Raw genomic sequence first — 23,821 nt, forward strand, 5'->3', positions numbered from 1 at the left:
CAGTAGAGGTAGTTTCGGTTCCGTGCCAGAATTAAAACGTGCCTTCTGGCGTAAATATTGCGCTAAACACCGTCTTTGCTTTAAAGATAAAGAGGTGAACTGCGCTCATTACAACCTAGCTTCCTCGTATAAGCAGGGATAATTTGTGTCAATCGGTAAAGCCAGGACACTAGACAGACACGGATCTCTGACCCACACTATAACCGCCTTTTTGGGGAACGGGAGGCGCCACCGATGGTGAGTTGGATACGCGATGAGCAGTGACTGTGTTGCTGTGCAGTGACGAAACCGGAGCTCACGGTGACCTTCAGCGACCAGGACACATACCCGGGCAGCTTCGTGTCTCTGAAATGCGCCGCCAGAGGACACCCCATGCCGAGAGTGACGTGGCGTCTGGACGGCGGTGCCGTGCCTTCTTCGCGAAAAATCCTCCGGGGCGATTTTGTCACCGAGGACCACGTGGTCCACAGCTTCGTCAACCTGACGGCTGCCAACGTGACCCATGGTGGAGAGTACTCGTGTCATGCGGAGAACGACGCGGGAAGCGTCACACATTCCGCTTGGCTCAACGTCGTGGGTCCCCCCGTAGCCCCGCCGCCTCAGAACCTCACCATCCTCTCGGGCGAGACGCTCAGCCTACCCTGTCCCGTCAAGGGATATCCATTCGCGTCCTTCCTCTGGTACAAGGGAGCATTTGGTGAGTGCTGTCAACGTACGCGAGATATCATATAATTTAGTGCCCGGAATTAACGCTGGATTTAAAACAGGACATACTTCCATGTTATGTTCAATTATCCAAAAAAAATTAAGGCTTCAATCCACGATGTGAAAGTGATTAGGCAGCGAATGGTATCACCTGCAACGATTGCCCACTGCACTACAGACCCTTTTTTTGGAAAGTTACACCAGGTTGTGCTCCAGTCCTCGACGTCCCAGAGAACTTCCGGTTTATAAAAAGAATGATTGACGAGTTGCCATAGCAACGAGGCAACCTTAACACCACTGCTTGAAATGTAGATAAAACGTTTAACCACCAATTCTCCAGGTGAATTCCAAAAGAACGAAGGACTGCGAGATCTGTTAAAATGTTTCGAGTATTCTTGTAAACCAACTTTCCTCCTCCAACATGTAATATTGTACAACCCAAGGCCCTCGTTAAATCTCTAACTTTGTTATCCTATAACATTTATGCTTTCTAGCACTGGTGACATAAGCAAGCCCCACAGGCTCGCAAAGACGGTGCAACCGGAAGTCGCTTGGAACGCAAGCGACAGTTCATGTTTCTAAACAGCAAAAGCGTCTATGCAAAATGATTGACGAAAGAAAAGTAAACCCACTGTACCAAAAATATATATTTATATATGACAGACTTCATTGTAAACGCTGCCGTTGCCGCGGCAGCTTATGCAACCGATATTTTATCGCGAAACGCATGCGGGGAACGCTACGTGCTCATCATCTATCACCTGGTTTGAAGTCATATTTGGGGGTTTTACATGCTAAACCAACGACGGGCATCTGGCACGCCCCAGCGGAGGACTCAGGATTAATTTCGACCACCTGGGGATCTTTTGACGTGCAACCGAAAGCTCGGTTACATGGCGCCTTCTCCGCAATAAGCTTCCGTCAGGTTGCGGGTACCTCGGCCGGGATTCGAACCCGCCACCCGGGAATCCGTAGGCCGGCACTTTGCCACGGAGGCACCGAAAAGGCTTATCACTTGATATTGACACTTGTTTTATGGTTTTCTTATTGAAACAAGTGTCAAAACCACATGATAAGAGATAAGGCCCGAGCGAACGGTGGTAAGGCGAGCGCGTGGGTTTTTTGTCGACTACTGTTTTGTCGGCGGAGACGAAAAAACTCGACCAACGAGTCATATACAGTTTCGGTGTAAAATGTTTCTCGACTTACCGTTCCGTCCATCTTGTCCCCGTCATGTCCCACAGTCATATCAGCTTTCTCCCGACCCGAGCCAACCTGACCCGAACCACGTTCCCGTGCCGCACCGGGCCTATCTTTTCCCGATTCATTCCAGTCAAATCTGGCGCGACCCCATCCGACCCAATTCAACCCACCCTAATCGGAAACACCCTGATACGGCCCATACCACTGCAACCATTCCCGACCCGACCCAACCCGGCCCGACACGATCCGCCCCGCCCCGATCCGATCCGATCCGACCCGACCCGGCCCTACCCAACCTGATCATATCTTTCGCAACTTTGAATTAAACTGCCATCTCAAGTGCTTTTCTAGAGATTGTTTTCCTGTCTTTGCAGCGAACCGGACCCTAGTCGATGGTCAGCGGTATCGCATGGACAGCCATGGCAAGCTGACCATTCACGACATCGACAGGAAGACGGATGATGGTCCCGTAATCTGTTCAGCCACAAGCCCCGAAGGACGCTCAGCCGAAGCCCTCGTCCACTTGCACGTAGCAGGTGAATGCAAGATTCATTTTACATCTTTTGACTAGCAGTACAGAGTAAATTGTAGTTGTACCCTTCGGGGCCCGGGTGCTGCATTTTCTTACCGAGCGCCGATTCATCAGGGCCACAACAGAAACGTTTGACACCCCGTATGACGGGAGGGAAAGATTATTGATTGCATTCAGCTTTCTTGCTTACACCACTGCAAGTCTTCTGACAAACGGCTTTGACTGCACAACTGTTTGACTCTGAAGACAGTGGCAGGCCTTCTTACCGCACATCATGGCTGCTGACATCAGCGTATTCGGCAGAATTTACGCGATACGCGTTCTTGTAATTTGGACCGTAAACACAGTACTATACTACCGGTTGGCTTAAAGGGGTCATGAAACGATTTTCCTACTTCTTTCTCCTTAGCTTTAATCCTCAACTCAAATGCGAATTGTGAAATCACGTTGTCGTAACACTCCTTCGGCACCGGTGCAATGACTCTTAGCTTCCAACGTGCTTTTTATGCACACCATAGAACTTGTCATTCCCCAGTGACAATAAGTTCCGTAATCGAACATTTGGATTCGCGTTCGTGGCCAATGAGTGCACTCATTGGCCACGAACGCGAATCCAAATATTCGTCGACGGATTGATTGTTGACGAGCGCATACGTCCGAGTGACGCAGTTCTCGTGTCCAATGCGTGAGCTGGGCTCTGCTGACGTCAGTTTGGCGCCAGTGACGCGCTTCTGGAACCGCGGATGTGTCATAGTGAAAAGGCGGAGAGCTTTCGAAGGCAAGAAGGTATAAAATAGTCCGCTATATATTCAAATGCTCGTACCGAAAACCTGGCTTTTGACTTTTTAGCCCCTTTCTTCTGGCCAACTAAATGATATGCGATTAGTAAAGTCCCAATTTAAAATCATTCATCCCAACCCAAAATTCGTTTCATGGCCCCTTTAATTCTATCCAATTGGAACGTACCTCGGGATAAACGTTTCTGTCGCCAAGTTGTCAAGCACCGAAGAAATTTTGCTTACAATAGGGGGCTTTTAGATCGTTTTAGCCATCCCGCAATGATCTCTGCACTTTTCACCGCTACGGCGCACATGTGCAGTCTGGGGTTCGAACGCCAAACGCCAGACCAATCGCAAGAAGTAGATGATGTTTCTGTTCGCTCTGGCGTGAGGTATCCAGTGGGTAGGGACCGGTGGCCTTTGAGTCTACCCACTATTCGTCCAACCATAACTCGGCTGTCTGACGTCACTGCACGCTCTCATCTCCTCCTCTCCTTCAGTTTCTGTATAGCGATGAACGACTATGCTCAAATTCAACTCAAGAATCATAGCAAACATTGAGGTTCAGCGCTACTAATGTCATACTCCATGTAGCAAATTAAAATGCATAGATTATCTGCATATTATTTTATTAAGACGAACGCATTCCAAAGGTCAAACGCATCGACAACCAAAATTTTGTAAGAACTGCCCCGCGCAGCGTATGAACCACGAGCAAAACTTACTTCTTTTTTTTTTTCTTGATGCAAGTATAGCTAATCCAAATAGCCATTTTAATGTTGTCCCCAATGCTTCCTTGCAAACTTCTTCACTGTCAACATTTCTTTGACAACCTGAGACTGGGCGAAAAACGACAAGAATTCAAAGTGGAAGAGAAAGGAGAAGAAGGAAAGAAGGCAACGTCTCAAACTTAGTTGACTTGTTTATTCAGTGGCAGCTTCATATCTACAAGATTCTCAAGGTCACAAATCAACCACCAATCACATAAAGAAACACCCCCATGTTCAAAACACAAATACATACAAAAGACTTGTATACATCCTAAAATTAGTCGTTCCCCCCCCCCCTTTCCCCCCCCCCCCAAAAAAAAATAAAAAAAATAAAACATTTTCTAATCTTTTACAACGTTTTTTTGTAACCTGACATTTTCAGTGCCCCCGACCATCAACCCGTTTTCCTTCCCGCCTTCGATCCGGGAAGGAGAGAGATCGAGCGTGCACTGCTTCGTCTCGTCCGGGGATCGGCCGGTGTCCATCTGGTGGCTCAAGGACGGACACCCGCTGCGGCCCGGGCTCCTGGACGCCAAGCCGCAGCTCATGAACGAGTTCCTGTCGGTCCTCTACTTTGAGAGCATCACCGAAGACCACAACGGCACCTACACCTGCGTTGCCAGTAACCCCTACGCCAGCACCAACTCGTCGGCGGAGATGATCGTTCAAGGTAACTTGAGGGCCTGTGAACCGACCAGAAGTCGAAGCTAATTATAATGAAGTTGATGGAAATCGGAACTTTGTTCCTTATATCCTGAATTAGTCACATCGCGATTTTCCTTGGGCATACGGCTCGTCAATGTCACGATGCGGCGTATAGCATATGCTGGTTAAATCGCTGCTACCCAAAGGTCGATCCCAACCAAATCAGATTACGGTTTGAAGGTTGCGGATGCCGGAAACTGCGAAGTCTTTGTGGCTTCCGCTAACAGTTACGGAAAGAAAGCGTATACGGTTTAGATTGGAGAACATAATAGCGCTTCACGACAGGGACGAAGAGTAGAAACGAGACAACACAATGCGCTGCTTGTGTTGTCTCGCTTCTACTCTTCGTCCCTGTCGTGAAGCGCTACTATGTTCTCCAAGTTTCAGTACCAGCTCGCCCAAGAATCCGCATTATATTGGACGGTGCGCCGACAGCGATTGATTTGGAGTTATATCAACCGCGATAGTTTGAACATTTCTTATTTTCTATCGTTATTTGTTACGTGTGCTTTAACTCTCACAAGCATCTACATATTCTGTACACATTTGTTCCAGAGTTACGGTGAAATTTTAATGATCCGTCGTTCTTTTATTTCTTTCGCAGTTGCACCGAAATGGATCTACACGCCTTCCGATGCTACAGCCCTCAAGGGCAACACAATGAGATTTGATTGCCAAGCGGAAGGCTTTCCTACGCCTGTCATACGCTGGAAAATGGCTACAGGTATCGATCTGAACTCTCCCGTTCAAGCAAACACAATCTAAACAAAGGGAAGCCTGGTTATTTTCCCATCTTTGTTCGTAAAGCATCACCCCGCTACGGCGGCGCCAACTCGGCGATTGGGAGATATATCTCGAAGCCCAGCGCGCCTGTCACCGCATTGAGTAAACATGGGTACCAGCCGAAAACTCACACAGTACTCGGGTCCGGTCCGTGGCCGTGCTCGGTGGTAGCGTGATGACGTCAAATCCCAGTGCGCAAGTCCTCCTCGTCTAAGCGGTGCTGGCTGAATGGGGAATGGCACTACCTCGAATAAGGTAGAGAAATGACAACTAAATTATGTCGCAAGCCTATAAAATATCATATAACAGTATCGTCATTGTCGAAGTTGAACTTGTCTATCATGAGGGTCTGTGGTAATGATGCCTGCGCTGCGAAGGCCACCGGAAAATCGCTATAATATATTTATTTCCCATTCTCGTTCACTAAACCCCACTTGGGAGTTTCTGATCAGAGAACTACTGGCATTCCTAACGCTGGTACTGCCTGCTAAAAAAATAAAAAGCGTAATAAGCGAAACGCTAGAGAAAAGGGACGTTACGCACCAATTGATTCCAGTGCCATAGCAGGCCAACGTGACCAAATTTGTTTCCGGTAGGCGGGTGTCCTACTGTAGACGGATAATGTTTTGTAAAGTGTTTTTTTTTTTTTTTATGAATTCCGTAAATAAAAAACCGCCTTTCTCTTTTTTTTTTTTTTTGTGCCAATTATTCTAACGCTTCACATTTTCTCAATTTCCAACCAGGAGAAGTCTCTGACGGATTCGTAACGATCCGGAGCAACGCCAAGCTCCAAGTTCTGGAGAACGGATCGCTTGTCGTGCAACACGTCGACGCCTCGGACGCCGGCGTCTACCTCTGCCAGGCCACCAACGGCGTCGGACCGGAACTGACGCACGAGGCCAAGCTCACCGTTTCCGGTGAGTGCGCGCTTTCACCCCACCCCGCCTGTTGGCGTGATGGGTTGCTTAGCTGAAACATGCACATACAGAAAGAAAGTAGGAAAATCAGAGAGGGCACTCGGAAAATGGAGTATTTCGAAAATATCGTTTGACGGACCGGCGTTCAGGTACCTATAATACAAGTATCAGATCACCTCATTCTAATTTGTTATGGATCATTATTGCATATTTTAACTCGTTTCCATGCTCGCGTTACTTTTTTTTCCTGTCACTTGTTCCGCAATAAGAACAATCTGTAACCTTTCCTTTTCCGTCTACACGAGGGAAAGATGAGCAAAACAACCGGAAAGTAAATATTTTTATTATATGTTGAAACCCACAGTGTAGTTAAGCAAACATGAACGTAACTTTAAGAACCGAGCAATCACAGTTCTAAGATAAATATAATCAATATCCAACTTTCCATTAATTCATAAACTATTCATAAAATGGGAGCTACCTAAAACTTAAAAAAAAAAAAAACGTTTTATCCAGCCCTTTTATTTTCACTTTCCTTTCTCATTTAATTATTAGAACTGCGAAACGAAACATATTTTCTTGAAGATTAACTAAGCCGAAAGCAACTTGTATTTGTTACAGTTCCTGCCACGTTCATCACAAGCTCGATGTCAGTTACGTCGCGCCGAGGAGACAAGGTCCACCTGCGGTGCGACACCATCGGTGACGCTCCCCTCACTATCGCGTGGTATCGAGACAAGATCCTCCTAGACGTGGACCGGCATCCTAGGTAATTGGTGTCATGGTTTATATACTACCTGCGCCTGCGCCAAGTATACATGCGTTGTAGCCTGCAGGCGGTGTTAAATAGTTTATGTGCAGCGACTTTCTTTTTTCGGAAACAATGCTACAGACGTGACCTAATCACTGTTACATCACCCCTGTTTCTCATTGCAAATAATCATGTTAACTTTAAGAAAAGGTGTCTCATTTGTGTCACTCATGCCAGGATAGGGAACACTTAACTGTGCAAAACAAAACTTTTGATTAGCAGAAATAACCGCAGACAAAAAGGGGTGTTCTCGTGCAGTTTATGTTTATAAAAACAAAGATGCCTATTTTAGGCATATTTAAAATGAAAATGAACCTAATTTTTAACAGAAATGAACCAATAAAAAAAAATAAGTGCGCTCTTCGCATAACACAGACTGGTAAATAGCACAAACTTTTTGTTTTGTTAGGAAAGCCATTGTCATATGCCACCCGTGCCGTCCTTCAAAATGTAGGCTCTCGCGGGATTCTTTACCCAACTGCTCTATTAGCGTACCAAACGAGTTCGCGTAAAGTCGGCCATCAAGATACCATATTCTATAGTACTGTTTTTGTGTGCCACCCGTGCCGTCCTTCAGAATGTAGGCTCTCTTGGAATTATTTACCCAACTGCTTTATTAGCGTACCAAACGAGTTCGCGTAAAGTCGGTCATCAAGAGGCCATATTCAATGGTACTGTTGCGGCGCTGATGCCTTTCCGATCCTGCCTTTACAAAGCACAGATATTCGGTAGTGGAGCACGAGCGAGAGGACGGCATGGCGTCGCAGCTGCTCATCCGGGACGTCAAAACCAACGACACTGGCGCCTACGCTTGCAAGGTGGCCAACAGCCACGGCAAGGACGAGATGTTCATCAAGCTCACCGTGCAAGGTGAGTCGGCACTGAACCATTCACACCTGAGGAATAATGTCAATTCCAAACTCGCGTTTAATCTCGGTTTTCTGCTTCGCACTTTGGCCGCCAGAAATGAACCAGCTTTTGTTGTATCCTTGGATATACGTAAGCGCCCAGTTTCTCTCCTTCAGCACTTCTCCTTTTTAATGCGAAAGCATTAACTGTCCCATGGAGCGAGCTGACGTCATCACTTTGAAGCGCGAAAACGGCCCCTAGTTTCCCCGATCCCAAAGGAGCAAAATAAAGCTGATTGATTTCGCCTTCGGTTCCATTGGCTGGCGCGCATCGATGGGGCTCCCAATGGCCGCTGCGCTCGTCAGTTTCCACAACCGCTCACCCCATGGCGCTGCGTGTCCATCAGCGCTTAACATGGAGCGCCCAAGGTCAGCGTGCCCAGGGGAGCACGCGCGCTGACCGGCAACAAAAAATTCTCAGCAGACGAAAAAGGAAGCGGACGAGCGCCTTGCATGCTTTCGCATTCACAACTCATAAGAAATGCTCAAATGTACCTCGAGCTTTTTTTATATTTTTTTTTATTTTGTTGTTGTTGTTGGAGTAGCGAACGGTGTTCTTTCTATGATACCGAAGATATAGAAACTATGACTGGGGACTTCGTTAACATGAATAAGAAAAGATCCTACATTTTCGCGTTATAGAAGCTGGAAAAACGTGTTAGCGTCTCCCGTTTAGCCAGCAAGTCGTGGTATCGCCATTTTGTGGTTTCACGAAGTAGGACATATATCAGGGGTGGCCAGGCTGATCCAGCCTATGTGCCGCACACAAAACCAAGAAACTTGTAAGAGACGCAGGGGAGGGGGCTATGAATGACGTCAACTCGGGATTCCGCGACCTTCAACAAGAAACGATAGGGAACATCCGTTACCTAAAAAGGACAAGTATCACCGGCGAGTGACAAAGGCCGCGAGACAACATTTCCTCGACCCCAAGCCAAAATGCATGCACGTTCTGACAGTCCCTGTCCTTGATGCGTTTCCCCCTAGGGTCCGGCAAACTCACTCAAACAATGAAAGAACATGTAAGAACATAGAACAATGAAAGAACAAAGAACAATGAACAATGAAAGAACAAAGAACAATGAACAATGAAAGAACATGGAAACATATGAGCGAAAAGCGGTTCGACTGTACGTATGGGGGCACAAGGCGGCCAAACCGCAAGCTGTTCATTATTCTGAAATCCCTGGGAAACGCGGAAAGGGCGGAAGGGAAGAAGGGGAGAAGGGGGGGGGGAGGGAGGTCCCGTTACGAGGGATCCGCGAGCCGCACTTGGACCAGCGAAGAGCCGCATGCGGCTCGCGAGCCGCTGTTCGGCCACCCCTGACATATATAGACGAACACAAGCCAAGCCTATCCGCCAGACTGTCTCACTGCACGTTAGTCTGAGTCAGAGACGCGAACTTTGGCACACGATTAGCCTGGCTTCCCCAAGTAAACACCGGCACTTCAAGGAACACAAATAGGCGGGCATATCTACGTGATGTCGGTCCAGGCTAACCACGTTATTTGTTTCATCCGCAGAGCCTCCTTCGCCGCCCAGTAACGTCCACGTGACCCACCTAGCAAGTCGCACCGTGTCTTTGCGATGGACACCCCCCTTTGACGGGAACTCCCCTATAAGCCAGTATGACCTCAAGGTTCACTCGTCGAGAGGCGAGCATCATTTTATCTTATCTCCTTTTAGGAAGTTTTTATAGATCGTTCCGGTAACTTAGATAACGTTACCCGCTGCCCCGCTGACACCTTTGTGCATGCATTGTATCGTTATCGTTATTGAAAGTAACGGAACGATCTACTAAAGCCGTTAGAGAGTTTTAGGAAACCGTTTTCGCACATCCCATATGGCACGATAGGCCCTCCGGTACCAACTTTGCATGCGCTACCGCACAGCACTCGCATATGCAGAGTTCGTACCGGAGGGCCCATTATACCGTTACCGTACGGATGTGCAAACACGGTTCTCTAAAACTCTCTAATAACGTAACGTTGTGACGGTAACGTAAAAATGGAACTTTTCAACAGACCGTTTATTTCTGTCGGTGACTGTAGAGACCTAGGGGAAAAAAATAAAAAAGCTATTGGAAATTATGACGCGCCCGTGGTCTTTTTATAATAATCGCATGACACTTGAATCGAGAGACAAATATAATAACACAAGTCAGAATCAAACGTCACTCGAGCGGGGACTCCAAAAAACTATTAGAACAAAATTATAACGAAAGTTTAAAAAACTTGTTTCAAAATAAAGTATGGAGCTCCAGCTTATCTACGTGTAAAGACTTAAGCGTGTATTTCTATTTTTCGTTTAGATGGAACGTCCCTCGTGATCCCTGTACCCGGGACTCAACTGGAAATGACTCTAGACAGTTTAAGTCCGAACTCGGCGTACAGGGTTGAGGTGGAGGCGGTCAACAGCATTGGCACCGGTGCACCCAGCGAACCGCTTTTCTTCACAACCGACACAGAAGGTACGTCTTTTTAACGAGACAGACATGTCACATAAAACGTCATTTAAGTTTTTGGAGTGGTTCGTCTCTTTTATAATATTTTGTGCCTCAGCCTCCTATTTTTAATGGAGATTTAAAATCAACGTAGGCTACATGCATGTATGCTTGTTTTGTTTGTTTTGTTTTTCTCACCGAGATATGCCTTAGGTTTGCTTCCCTCTGTTTCAATTGAGACAGTGCATAATTAACAAAAAATATAGGTCGTCAAAACTCGTATCCAATATTTTTAATTACTTATCTACCGTATTTCCGCGACGCCCACTCAGATTTTGTCCCATGCTTTTCACTATTATCTTGTTTTCATTCTTGTTTGAATTTAATAATAAAAACGTTACAATCGATTACGTTTTGCATTTTTGTCGTTCAAACCTAGTCTTATCATAAAATATGTATTTCAAACCCCAGAATGATTATGACCACTCAGGAACTTTGCTCGAGTGAGGTAGCACTATGTGGGTCGCTTATGTTCCACGAAAAAAAAAAAAAAAAAAGCCGGCACAGCAATAGGAATTTTTATTGCAATGTGTGCATATTACACAAGCGTAACATCTTTTTTAAACATATCTACGCTTTAAATATTATATTATTTTTAATTTATCTGCCTATCAGCGTTACAAAATTATTCAACCAACCGATCATAAACGACACTATAACAATTCCTAATGCATTATATAATGGTTGTCAACTTTCGTTATGAAGTTTGTAAGTAATAGTACAGCTCTCTAAACATTTGTTGTTGTTGTTTTTATTCTTGCAGCGCCCTCAGCAAAGCCTGTTGACCTCAAAGTGATTCCTCTCAACTCCAGTAGTCTCAGAGCAACGTGGAAGGTGAGTGTCGAATTACCGTTCTGTTCTTGTGTCTAAATTTTAATTTGATTTATGGATATTTACTAGACACTGCGAGCACGCAACCACAAATAATGTCTAAGCTTCCTTACCCTACAGTCAGCTTCCAGGCAGTTACGCTTTCTATTCATCACCTTAGCATTAGACACTTCCTTTAAAGGGGTGGTGAAACAATTTCTGTGCTAGTAATAAGTCCCAGACATTGTTAGATATCGGCTATTTCCGTCCGCAGTGAGTTGACACGAGCTACTAACCGAAAGCTCGTCGAGGCATTGACTGTCACGAGGCAAAGCCGAGTACTTATGCAGTGCTCGTGTCCAATCTATAACCCGTATGTAACTATCATCACCAAGAGATTATCCCCGTGAATACGCCAACACTAGGACCCCTGTTACTACGTCATCAAATTTTGCTAAAGGAAGACTAAAAAAAAAAATTTTATCCCTCTAATTTTACCGCGACAAAGACGCGTCTTGGTCAGTGACCTTACGTGCGAGAATACCTGGATCACACTAGTGCCAGTGAGATTGTGTGAAGTGAGAAACATTTCAACCCAATATTGTTTCACGGCCCATTTAAGTCTTCTGAAACCCCTTCCTGCCACAGGCTCCGTCAGGCGAGAGCAAGATTGCAGGATACTACGTCGGCTACAAGGTGGAACTGGACGGCCGTTCGGAGTCGTATGTGTACAAGACAGTGGAGTCCAGACCCGGTGTGAGTCAAGAGTGCGACCTGAAGGACCTGCGGCCTGGCACCAAGTACACCGTCTTAGTTCAAGCCTACAACGGCAAGGGTCCCGGTCCGAGTTCTAACGAAGTCATCGGAGAAACCCCGTCTTCCGGTAAGCTCGTCGTCAACCAAAGTAGCGTTCGTAAGAAAAGCTGATTTTTTTAATCCCCCTTAAGGTTGATTTAGACACTTGCCACTGATTACGACCGTGCGCCGTAAGACCTCTTACGACGAGAGAACAGACTGGTGCCTTCTATCGGACAGTCGTGGAACACACGGCATTTTCGTATATTTCCTATTATTTTCGCGCATCCTCATTTTTTATTGGCTCAAAAAACTCTTGGCAATGTTAAGAAAACTACCATTTTACGTAGATGGTATGTACACTCTAGGAAAAAGGAGGTCAGGACTTTGTCTTTCCGGGTAACTAATGGGGGACTAACGGGACGGGAGCAACTTTGGCGCCCTTCCCAGAAGTCCCTCAAAGTTGGACCCCTCAGGATTAACCTTTACACCCCCCTGCATTTGTATCCTTGGGACTAAATGTTGCGCCCTTGCATATATATTACTGGGACTAAAAGTAAATTTTTTGCATTGTGGTCCCGAGCCACACAATTTTGAACCTTTGCTTTTTACACTCTTGGACTAATATTTGTAACCCGCAAATCGCGCCTCACCGAAGAAATGTGCCTCACGCAGACGAACTGGTTGCTCAATGTGCTGCAATCACAGAAACAAAGTGTTTCTGTTCAAATCAAATGAAGCTTTATTGCCTCGCAGATATTCATCAGTCAAGGATGACCGAATTCGAATTTTCTAACCCTAAGAATACGGTAAAGTCGAATTTCGAAGGCTGCATTTGCGTCGACGATGACTTCGACACTGCGACGCCTGTTCAAACCGGTCGTTTTGCAAGCACCTTTTTCTGAGGCAGCTACAGGTTCTTGCCTATTCGCGAGAAATTTGAAGCATTAGTAACACTGGCAGTGTTAAATACCTAATCGTCTAATAAAAGCATAAGGTTTTACACACCCGTAATAAAATAAGAAGCAGTATGCATAAGTGCTGCAACGGCTCGCATAAAACATGCGATCTATTGGCAGCGGACCAGTGCAATATTGTAAAGTATTAGTAGACCGTACGCTGCGGAATACGGACCCAGCGTGCGCAAGCTCAATTTATGCTTCGAAGTGATAAAATGAACTCCTACAAGCAACGCGAAAGTCTAGGTACAGTCAACTAAACGTTTCGATTGCGTTCAAACAGAACCTGCCAGGGTTTGCAAAACAGAAATAAACCATCAGTAGAATTGGTGTCTCGCTCGCTTTTATGAGGTAACCACAAGCAATTGAATCCCACGTCGTATGTGACACATGACAAGATCAGCACCCATGGTGCCAAAAAGAATACAGCATGGCGCGCGCTTTGTCAGTTCGAGAACGCTCTTCAAACAGAAAACACTTTCTCAAGCCGGAGATAATGAATACACGTCGTAAACAGTGTTTCGACATGCCTTTATCGAGTTCTCTTGACTTGTGGCTTCCGATTCAGAACAGATCAAGCGCAGTGCTGCAGCACCGCGAATCCAAACCGGATCCCGCGATCCCCCTTAGGGAGAGCAAAATGGCGGCCAAAAGCAATTCAGACTGACGTAAAGGGAGACGACGCAGCCCGTTCTGTGGACGTTCTTCTCCCTCGTCAGCGCGCCGGTCGAGTGACGTATGTGACACGTGTCACCAAGAAACAACTACTCAGAGCTCTTTATTTACAATCAAACGCGCTGTTTTGTAGCGTGAGCTACACCGGCCGAGGTTGAGCAGTTTCGCGTGGCTGTCGAAGAGCCGTGCTGCACAAGCGCGAGGAGCAGTGACGTCACACGGCGCACAGCTGGCGCGCCGGAGCCGCTGCCGCCGCGCGCTCCGCCGCCGCGCGCTCCGCCGCCGCGCGCTCCGCCGCCGCGCGCTCCGCCGCCGCGCGCTCCGCCGCCGCGCGCTCCGCCGCCGCGCGCTCCGCCGCCGCGCGCTCCGCCGCCGCCGCGCGCGCCTCGCCGGTCTGCGCGTGCGCGAGGAGCAGTAACGTCACACGGCGCACTCGTGGCGCGCCGGAGCCGCCGCCGCCGCGCGCTCCGCTGCCACCGCGCGCGCCTCGCCGGTCTACGCATTTCAGAGGAGTGACGTCATAGCCGCGGCAGACGCACTGGCGCCGCCGCGTGCCCAGTCGTGCGCCTCCGTTGCGCAGCAGCCAAGTCTGACGTTACACCGGAGGCGCTTGATAGCGCCTCTCATTTTGTGCGCATAAGCTCACGCTACGTATATGCTGGCATAGCCGACCCAAGCCACCGCAATATTTTTGTTTGTTTCTTTGTTTCTTTTTTTTTTAACGTTTTTAATTTTCTCGGTGTTCCTTTTTTATTTTTGTATTTGCTTTGCCACGGCAACTGGCACGGTGTTGTAACGGCTGACATTGCGGGCACGTTCAGTTCGTTCTTCATTGTTGATCTGGAATGTAATGTGAAACAGCGACCACGACATAAAGGCGTTGGGATACTGCCCCTGAATGTGCTTTCTGAGTGGAACGTTCTGTGCATCAAGTGTGATTTTGAATTCGGCATAGGCCCACCCAGAAAGGTTGGTCAAGGGTACACTGAACTAGAAATGGTTGAGTGGGGCGAGCTACAGGATCTGCTCATGCTTTCAGTTAAAGCTCAGAATGTGAAAAGTTGGCGTGGTGGCGCTGCGATAAGTGGCTTGGTTTCTCCTAGATTTTCGTCGTAGTAACGTCTTGAGTTGGCGATGGTGGGAGAGGACTTTGCCCCTTGGCTTAAATTTCGAGCCAAGGAATTTCATTTTTGCCACCCTGACAACCTTGCATTGCTGTGGCAAATAGGGTTCAAATAGTACATATCTTGTACATTAGTCCTTTTTATGCAACGAGTCGAATTTAGAACCAGCGAACTGGGCAAAGCATTGATAAAATATTGTTAACACAGAATGTGCTTTAGCAGCCGATTTCTATGAAAAATGCTTTTGGTTCCACCGCCACGCTCGACCGTCATCCTCAAGCGTTACGCTGGTCACGTCAAAACACAATGTCACGACGCCGTGACGATGACCTCTCGCACACAAGAAAGAAAAAGACTCGCAGTCTTGACTAACAACCAACGTTATTAAACCACTCAATCGGGAAACTGCCATAGAGACCGCTTTGAAAAAGTGGACCCGATTTGTCCTCCAGCACCGAGCTAATGACGAACACAACGCCACCATTTCTCCCGCAGCGGCCACTCGAGGCGTCTATTTTGGCTTTAATCGGCCATGTTGGCGCCGAAACAGATACAGCGGAAGAGGTCACAGGGGTACCACCCCCGTCTCCCCTTGCGGACGCGCCGCGCCTTACTACCGAAGTTAAAATGCATCTAGGCCGAGACGCGCTACATGAACGCACCGCTGAGGCATGCTTGTATAAAAACAATATTAATTGTGCCGCAAAACCTTGCAAACTAAAGATTATAAAAACATCACGCGCCCTTCATTTGTACTAGACTCCAATAAATTTCATACAAAAAGAGTCTTTTCCGTTTGTTTTTACGCAAAAACATGCTTTTAAAAGCTCTAGGTGACCACAGTGCAGACAAATGATAAAGAGTGGCGCTGTTGTCGCATTTAGCTCGGTCTCGGTGGACGCCAGCGGCCCAGGTTTCGACGGCGCGTTCTTAACTGAGTGTTCTAGTAACGTTGCTAACAACTCAGTGGTATGTTCAAGGACGTTTAAACAGACAGGACCCGGCATGACGTCAGCCTCAGTGAAGCCGGAAGAGGCGTTTAATCCCAGACTGCCTTGCGCACCCGTTCCGAGGCCGTGGGGTAGCGCACCGGCGGTTCGTCTGCTTTCTAATCTGCTCCGGCGTGTGCTTCACGAGGCTAGCTTTCGATGCGGTCGGCGTCCGCCGTGGGCTTCCACGATGCAAATGCTTTGCAGCGTGAGTGTTTATACTTAGTTCCACATTATGTGCGAGCGAAGTCAGAACTGGAAGCGCGAGCCCGTTGTTCTGCGCGCTCCTGGCTTGCATGCGCGCTCGTGCGATCTGCTGCTGCTGTTAATTAAAAAATGCGTTGCGCACCGCCAAGTCCTTCACGGTGCGTCGTCTAGAGCGTCTCAATAGACCGATCTCACAGCTAGTTTGAGTACGCCACCGCTGCCGACATGCATCCTGGGAGCTGTAGTCTTTCTGCACGCGCGACAACCCTGCTGGAGGTCTGCGCGAGCAGAGCACGTGGCGGCACGAGCTATCTCGTGAACTGGCGTCTGCTTCCTACGAACTACAGTTATGGCGGCGTCGCGCATGCGTGGAACGCTTGGTGAGATCGGTCTATTCTAGTCACTTACTTTCTGCTGGGCAACCAGGCGTTCGTTTGTTATAATCTCATCCAATTCCGACCATACCGGTTTAAAAGTCTCCCGTTAAGCGCTGTTTCAAATAACAGTGGGTGCCGCCATTACTTTCGGTGCACACAGTCGCGTTGCCACGGAAATGTCATCGCAACGCGGTTGTTTGCACCGAAATTAATGGCGGCACCCACTCACTAGGCTTCCCATTGGTCAAGAAATGCTCGTTGCGGCTCGTGGCCACGCCTACTTCCGTTACACTTCGCTCCATGCATCGGGGATAGGGACGCCACCTCCTGCCCATTATAACCTCCTTGGGTATATTTCTCTTCCCTCAAATCGTCATCTTCTTCTCCTTCGCCGTTAAAAAGATTTAATTTTTTTTTAAATACCAGAAACGATATAGCCAATAAACATTAATAAATAAATAAATAAATGACAAATAAAAATATAAACAAATTTAAAAAATGTATTAATTTAATTTTTTTTGTCATTTATTTATTTATTTATGTTTGTTAGCTATTTGCTTTCTTGTGTTTTAAAATTTTTAAACGCTCTCTTTAACGGCGAAGGAGAAGATGATAACTATTTGAGGAAAGAGAAATATATCACTGAGTTGTTAGTCAGTGCTGCGAGGCTGTTTCTTTCTTGTGTGCCTGTGACTATGACTGGGTATCCGCGCTGTTCCATCCAAGCAAGAATTACCACTAGCCTAAGCCTCCACATTATCAAACATTTCCCTCGCGTTTTTGTTTCTTTTTTTTTTTTTTTCTTGCAGCTACAGGGGCCGCCAACTTTGCTTTAATCGATGGTTAATGCTTTCGCATGAAAAAAACATTTTGAGGCCACCTAAGCATTTCTTATGAGTTGTGAATTCGAAAGCATGAATGTCGTCCTTCCGCTCCCTTATTTCGTCTGCGGTGAACTGGAGTGGACAGCCATGTTTTGCTACTGCCGAGGTAGCGGCCGCCGACGATATAGATGCCTCAGTCGCCGCCATATTCCTCGATGACAAAACCTTTGCTCTCGTGATGTATCAACTTATAGATGGCACCAGCGTGCGACCGTCTTCTCTCGTCATAAGAGGTCACACGAAGTTGGTCGTAAGCAAATGCAAGTGTGCAGTGAACGGCCTTTATACTAGTACTCTGCCGGTTGTCGTCAGGGTGTCTCGGTGCGATGGCTGTCGAGCTAACAATAGGCCCTTTTCGAGAGTACGTCGGGCAACATTGGCGGTCGCCATTTCTTGGCCACGAAACGCGTGATTGGATCCGAGTCCTCACCGAACGCCGACGCAGCGCTCGTTCTCCTCTACGGACGAGCCGAATTCACGCTGAGCGGTGGCGCACAACTCGTGTTGCTCAGAGTACGTGGCCAAACAACGGCGGACTTAGATCATTGGCGCAGTATATAGCTACAAGATGGTGTGCACTTTTGAGAGGGGTTTATTACGCAGTCATAGTTACTTTGACAGAATGAGAACGACAAAGCGTCTCTTCTGGGATGCACGCTCTCGTTGCCTTCCGTCATGCTTTGGCTGCGTGTGCCCGATCGATTCGTCTTGAGGAACTCCGAAGCATAATCGAAGCTGGGAAGATAGTACTAGAGCTGGGACAACCAGGTAACCTCCCTGTCATTATAATCCTTTGAGTGACCATGGACCATTCTACAGGGTGATTCAAGGAGAGGCCAGGCTCTTTAAATCGACCGTAAAATTCGGTTTCTTGACCTATCGCGCTACGACTTTGTGCAGCGTTGCCCACAGATAGTGCTTTTTTTTAATTTGCAAAGAGCGACCTTACCTGAAGAAAAAGTAAAGAAAGAAAAAGGCTTAGCTCCTATGGAAACGCAGCGACGCCACCGGTCTTCAAACAACACGGCGCCGTTTCGCACGGGAGACAAGAGATGGCGCAAGTGGTCGCGACGCCAACTGCCGCCAACAAACGAGCATACGACGCCGAGAGTCGGCGTCTTTACCAGAAAAGGAACTGCAGTTCCTTGTTGTTACCGCGCCTGTTTTTGTTTCTGCGACTGCCGTCGCCTGCGCAACGCGCGCCGCTTTTGAGTCGAAAAGATTGTAAAGACGCCGGCTCACGGCGCCGTATGCTCGTTCGTTGGCGGCGTCCATTGAGCCATCTCTTGTCTCCCGTGCGAAACGGCGCCGTGTTGTTTGAAACCCGGTGGCGTCGTTGCGTTTCCATAGGAGCTAACCTTTTTTCTTTCTTTGCTTTTTCCTCAGGTAAGTTCGCTCTTTGCAAATTTTACAAAAACAAATGCACCATCTCTGGGCAACGCTGCACAAAGTCGTAGCGCGACAGGTTAAGAAACCGAACTCTGAGGTCGATTTAAAGAGCCTGGCCTCTCCTTGAATCACCCTGTAGAAAAGGACTTCTGATTAGTGCCATTTCTATATATGTTCGTACGTATGGCGTATGCTTTGCTGGTCTTTTGAAGTAACGAACATCCACGTACTGGACTGTGACCTAGTATACGTGTGAGCTGCGGTTTTTCAACAAACATTGAAATTGTGTCGTTTGTTTGGCGTGAGTGCAGGAGGAACCCGTCGCGACCGTGTTTTTGTCAGCAGTATACGACCTGTTTACGATATACAATTCGAGAATTCGCAGATTCACACCACACAGTCTCGGTATTCCGTAGACACTCTCTTTCTTCCACTCCCTCTCTTTCTCTACAGATCTTGCGTCGTTATTCCGAGTGTCCATCAATTCCACGTCTTCCACTGAAATTCGCATCGCCTGGCATGACGTGCTTGGAACCAGGCACGGTAAGGACAAGCAGTGTGGCTGACGTTTCGCGTTGCAGTCAACGCTTGGTGTCAGCGCCGCTCGCGAGTGTATTATAACATAATACCGCGTTTTCTGCGTCTTAATGGGATCTCCTATGAGAGCCAGATGTTGACGCTGTGTTCTGCTACTTGTGCGCGAATTTCATTTTTTTTCGTGAAAACGTACCTGTTCTTTCGAAAACCACAGCCCAAGGATGGAGGCTGCTTTATTTCGCCAAAATAATAGACAAGTATTATACGCCCAGCGAAACACGGCGTCACACGATAAGACTAGACAAATTATCCGAACTGAGAATGCTGAAGAGTTCGCAGCAATGAAGCTCCTTGGCGAAAATTACTGCACTAGAATAGTCATTTGCATTTGCGTGAAGCAAGAAAGTATACTTGGAGTATGTTTTCAGTATACATTAATAAAAATTCAAGGTTTGAATTATATACTTCTAATAAATGTTGAGTGTACCTCTTGCTCTGTAGTCTTGCATTAAACTCTGTCACCGATTCTGTCAACCTGCCGGAATCTGCCGCTGATCACGTCTAGCCACTATGGTATAAACACTCAAAGTAAAGTGAGAATACATACTTAGTGTATAAATGTCTAAAGCACACTTTTCTGTTTCATAAAAGTGTTAAATAATTACAATATTTATGTTTTTCATGCCAAGAAAAGGTGAATGCCCTAGGAAAACAAGCCCATTCCCTCTTCAGAACATATGTGAATGGGCACTTTAGTTGGTTTAATTAGGGAAATCCTGTGTGAGATCTACAGAAGGAATACTTTCCTCCAAATACAGGTTACAAGTTGTTTCTGCGAGCCAACTCCAGCGACTGGGAGGCCTACAAGGTGTCCAGTGGCTCCAGCAGTTACACGTTCACGAACCTGCGCTGCGGAACCAAGTACGAGGTGTATGTCGAAGCCCTGGTGGATGCGCAGTCCAGGCCTAGGATGACACCCATTGCCGTCGCCAACACCAAAGGCTCTGGTAAGTTCCAACGGTCTGTCTCAAAACGGAGCATCCGTAATATCAGAACGAAACTTCCAACAAGGCTGTATAAATAGTAAAAGTAAATATGGACCACGAAAACAGAAGAGGAACATGAGAGACAATACAGACGACACATCCATTGTGAGTACAGCCTGCGTCGTCTGTATTGTTTTGTATTGTATAGGTTCCCCAACTAGGTTTCTTGCAGCCCTTAAGCTCCCCCAGAGCACCCTACAGGGTTCCCCGAACATCTAATTTCTCTCGATGTTTCCTACTCTATGTAATATGTTCACACTCTGTTTCCTACTCTACATAATATGTTCACACTCTGAACGGTACTTCAGGATGGACCCCTGCCGCACGGTAAACGTTAATGTAATTTCCATCTAATTATATTACATGATTGGCCAATCCGCGCGCGCCATTCCCGGCGGAGCATGATGCACGCGCAACGCTCGTACGAGCTGATTCACCGAGCAGTTAATATTATTTGATAGAAATAATTACCGGCGCGTGATCGTTTTTTGTTGTTTTTTGCCACTGATGACGAACGAACAAAAACGATGAGCGCGGTGACGGTGCACTTTTGACGATGTTTGGTTGGTTCCGTCAGATCGTATACGCTGGCTGCGGTAAGCCATTATGTGTAGTGTAACGTAGCACGTTCATTGTTGATAACAAAGCCCGTTGGTCTTTGTACTGCCCAGTACGTGCAACGGTGCCGAAGTGAGCAAGAGTTGTTCATCCGTCATTCAGTACAAATAGGTGTTCCTCGGGGTCAATGAGCTGTTTGAGAATCCTTGGCCTAGAGTAACAGACGGTAACCCTCTAACAATCTAGCCTCGCGTGTTTCTCTTTGCATTTCAGTGCCGACAGCGCCGTCGCATCAGCAACCCCTTCTCGTGAACGGCGAGAGCGTTCCGCTAGACCTGGAAGCCTTCGGGGACGGCGGTTGTCCGATCTCGTACTACGTGGTCAAGTACAGGGCCGCGGACGAGAAGGAGTGGACCGTGGTCTCGAAGGAGCCCGGCCAGGCCGAGCAAGACGAGAATCACGTGGTCACCCTGAGCCATCTCGAACGTGGACGACGCTACAAATTGCTCCTGGGGGCTGCCAATTCGGCCGGCTACACGGAAGCTCTGTACGACGTCCACGTGTCTCCAGCCAGCAAAGGTAGGTTGTTGAGGCGGGTGACGAGGTTATGCTACGACCCATCAAAGGCGTCTCCCACTGGTGTATTTACCACGTCCTTAATTGTAGTCTCTCGATATCCGTCTGACGATGATACAGACGTGTCTCGCTCTTGACTGCCGCAATCCCGGTGGTGGCACGGCCGTGGAGGCTGAATATGACACAGACGCCCATTCTGCTGTAGGTCGCACTTCAGCTTGACAGTCCATGCGCACTTCATCAACCAGGCGTTGGGACGCTCCTTGGTTGTTGCCAGAGCTAACCGCCAGGATCGCGATATTTGACATCACAACACACCGACTGCTGTGACGTCATTTGTTGCTGCTTGGGGACCGATTTCGATGCGTGGGGGCGAAATGGGGCCCTGAACATAACAATCAAAGACGCGTTCCGGCACCATAGTTACGCTAGGGTATTTTGCTGTGTAGACATCGGACAACTCCTGCTGGATTCGATTTCGGTGCCGGGTAAAAGCGAGCAGGCTTCTTTTTTTTTTTTTTTTTTGGGGGGGGGGGGGGGGGGCTTTGATTGGACGTGACGCAACTTTGGCTAGGCGCCCTTTTTCGACCAATGAGAAATACTTCTCAACTACAGACGGATCGTGAGAAATGTCTCGCGGCCGAAAATAACCTCGTCCTGCATAGCTTTTTTTTTTTCTTTTTTTGGTGGTGATGATTTTATTGAGAACATATACAAAATAACCTGGGATAACTACCGAATTGCGAGAAAATATTGATTTAGGGTAGCAAAACCTAATAAACGCATAATTTGAGAGAGGGCGTGAAATCCGGAAAAAACAAACACACTATTTCTGCAAAAACATAACCGGCTAAAACACCGAATCCTGGTTGTAAATCCCGGGATTGTTCCTGGATTTAATCCCCACACCTGGCCATTTTACTCTGGGTGAAAATTCGTACTGCCACGAGGTTAGGCAATCACAACTGCGTAACGCACTAGTTAAATTGCCAAACCACAGTAGAAATAACACTATTTCGATGCGGGTTATCTTCCACTGTTTAACCCTTCAAACAAGAAATTTTACTTTGAGCGCGTGGAGACGCAAACGAGTGTGTATTTCTTGTATGTTACTTACCTTGGTGGTTAGCAGATCTGAACATCACTCAGCCCTTCTTCGCGTCCGTCTCTGTTGGCGCTTACAAGTTTCCCAAGTGTCATGTTCCGGCATATCGGAGGAGGGGGGGGGGGGGGGGGGGGGAGGGGTGTACAAAATCCGTTTTATGGACCCTTTTAAGACTCCATTACGAATATTATTGTTATTTGTAAAGCTCTTTCAGCGTTAGTACACCCTCAGCATTGCTTGTGCGTTTGTGTGTGTGTCTGTTGTTCGTGCGTGTATGTATGTACGTATGCGTGCTCGCGCGTGTTTGTGTGTGCGTGCATGTGTGTATGTGCGTGTGTGTGAAAAAGAGAGAAAGAAAAAAAGACTGTGAGACCCATGGTTCCTGCTGTTTCATTTTTCGGGTTGGTTCCCAGGTGTTTCGGAGACGTCGACGGGAGCCGTGTCGCAGCAAGAGATGCACCGCAAGTTGGCCGTCGTGACTTCCATCGTCTGCTCCGTGGTCGTCCTGGTCGTCATCATCGTGGCCGCCTGCGTGGAGCTCAATCGGCGCCGGAGAGGGAGGGCGGAAACGACCGCCTCGGACGTTTATGGTGAGTCGTTCCGCGAATGCGGCCCCAGTGCTACGGACAACCGCTCCGATAGCGAAATACCTTATCTTCCTGCAGATTTTGTGTCGTTCTATGTGTGTTACGCTTTCCGCGATGAACGGCGTGAATAGCTATAATATTCTAGTCAGTGAGAGGTTATAAAAGCAGTAGACGCCTCGCCTCCTGCACAAGCTTTCTGTCTTTGATAAGATTTCGTCACACGTGCAGCCGAAGCCCCTTGGGAGGCAACGAGAGTGTGTTGGAGACGGAGCTTACACTGACTGTTTGACCTATCACCGACTATAGGTAAAGGTTTGGTAACTCTCGGCCTGGTTAGGAGAATACATCAGAAAAAAATTACAAAATGTAACCAAGCATATTTAACAAACTTGCAACTTTTGCCCGACTGTAGGTCTAGTTAGTCAAAGTGCAAGTCTAGGTCAAAGAGTAAAAATTGTTTACTTGTCGGGTTTATAAAGGACCAGTCTGGCCGAGGTGCCTTAATCTGCAATCTGGCGGTGAGCTCTCAAACTACCGTTGGCATGCAAAAAAAAAAATTTTGAATTAAATATAAAATAAGTCTATA

At 47.4% G+C, this 23,821-nt stretch overlaps 1 protein-coding gene across 2 annotated transcripts in view; it reads left to right on the forward strand.

The window, feature by feature from the left end:
• LOC8030311 (Down syndrome cell adhesion molecule-like protein Dscam2) overlaps positions 1–23,821 on the forward strand; it is a 388,417-nt gene that overhangs the window by 358,296 nt on the left and 6,300 nt on the right. For both annotated transcript variants that reach the window (XM_042286160.1, XM_042286159.1), the window contains exons 7-21: positions 281–697; positions 2,283–2,444; positions 4,372–4,659; positions 5,299–5,418; positions 6,221–6,394; positions 7,016–7,163; positions 7,927–8,075; positions 9,638–9,769; positions 10,426–10,584; positions 11,381–11,451; positions 12,076–12,340; positions 19,280–19,369; positions 20,182–20,370; positions 21,241–21,546; positions 23,062–23,238. In XM_042286160.1, the coding sequence (XP_042142094.1) occupies positions 281–697; positions 2,283–2,444; positions 4,372–4,659; positions 5,299–5,418; positions 6,221–6,394; positions 7,016–7,163; positions 7,927–8,075; positions 9,638–9,769; positions 10,426–10,584; positions 11,381–11,451; positions 12,076–12,340; positions 19,280–19,369; positions 20,182–20,370; positions 21,241–21,546; positions 23,062–23,238 (2,847 nt within the window). The remainder of the gene's footprint in view (positions 1–280; positions 698–2,282; positions 2,445–4,371; positions 4,660–5,298; positions 5,419–6,220; positions 6,395–7,015; positions 7,164–7,926; positions 8,076–9,637; positions 9,770–10,425; positions 10,585–11,380; positions 11,452–12,075; positions 12,341–19,279; positions 19,370–20,181; positions 20,371–21,240; positions 21,547–23,061; positions 23,239–23,821) is intronic.

The sequence above is a fragment of the Ixodes scapularis genome, unplaced genomic scaffold, assembly GCF_016920785.2.
Source record: "Ixodes scapularis isolate PalLabHiFi unplaced genomic scaffold, ASM1692078v2 PGA_scaffold7__128_contigs__length_106722199, whole genome shotgun sequence".
NCBI lineage: Eukaryota > Metazoa > Arthropoda > Arachnida > Ixodida > Ixodidae > Ixodes > Ixodes scapularis.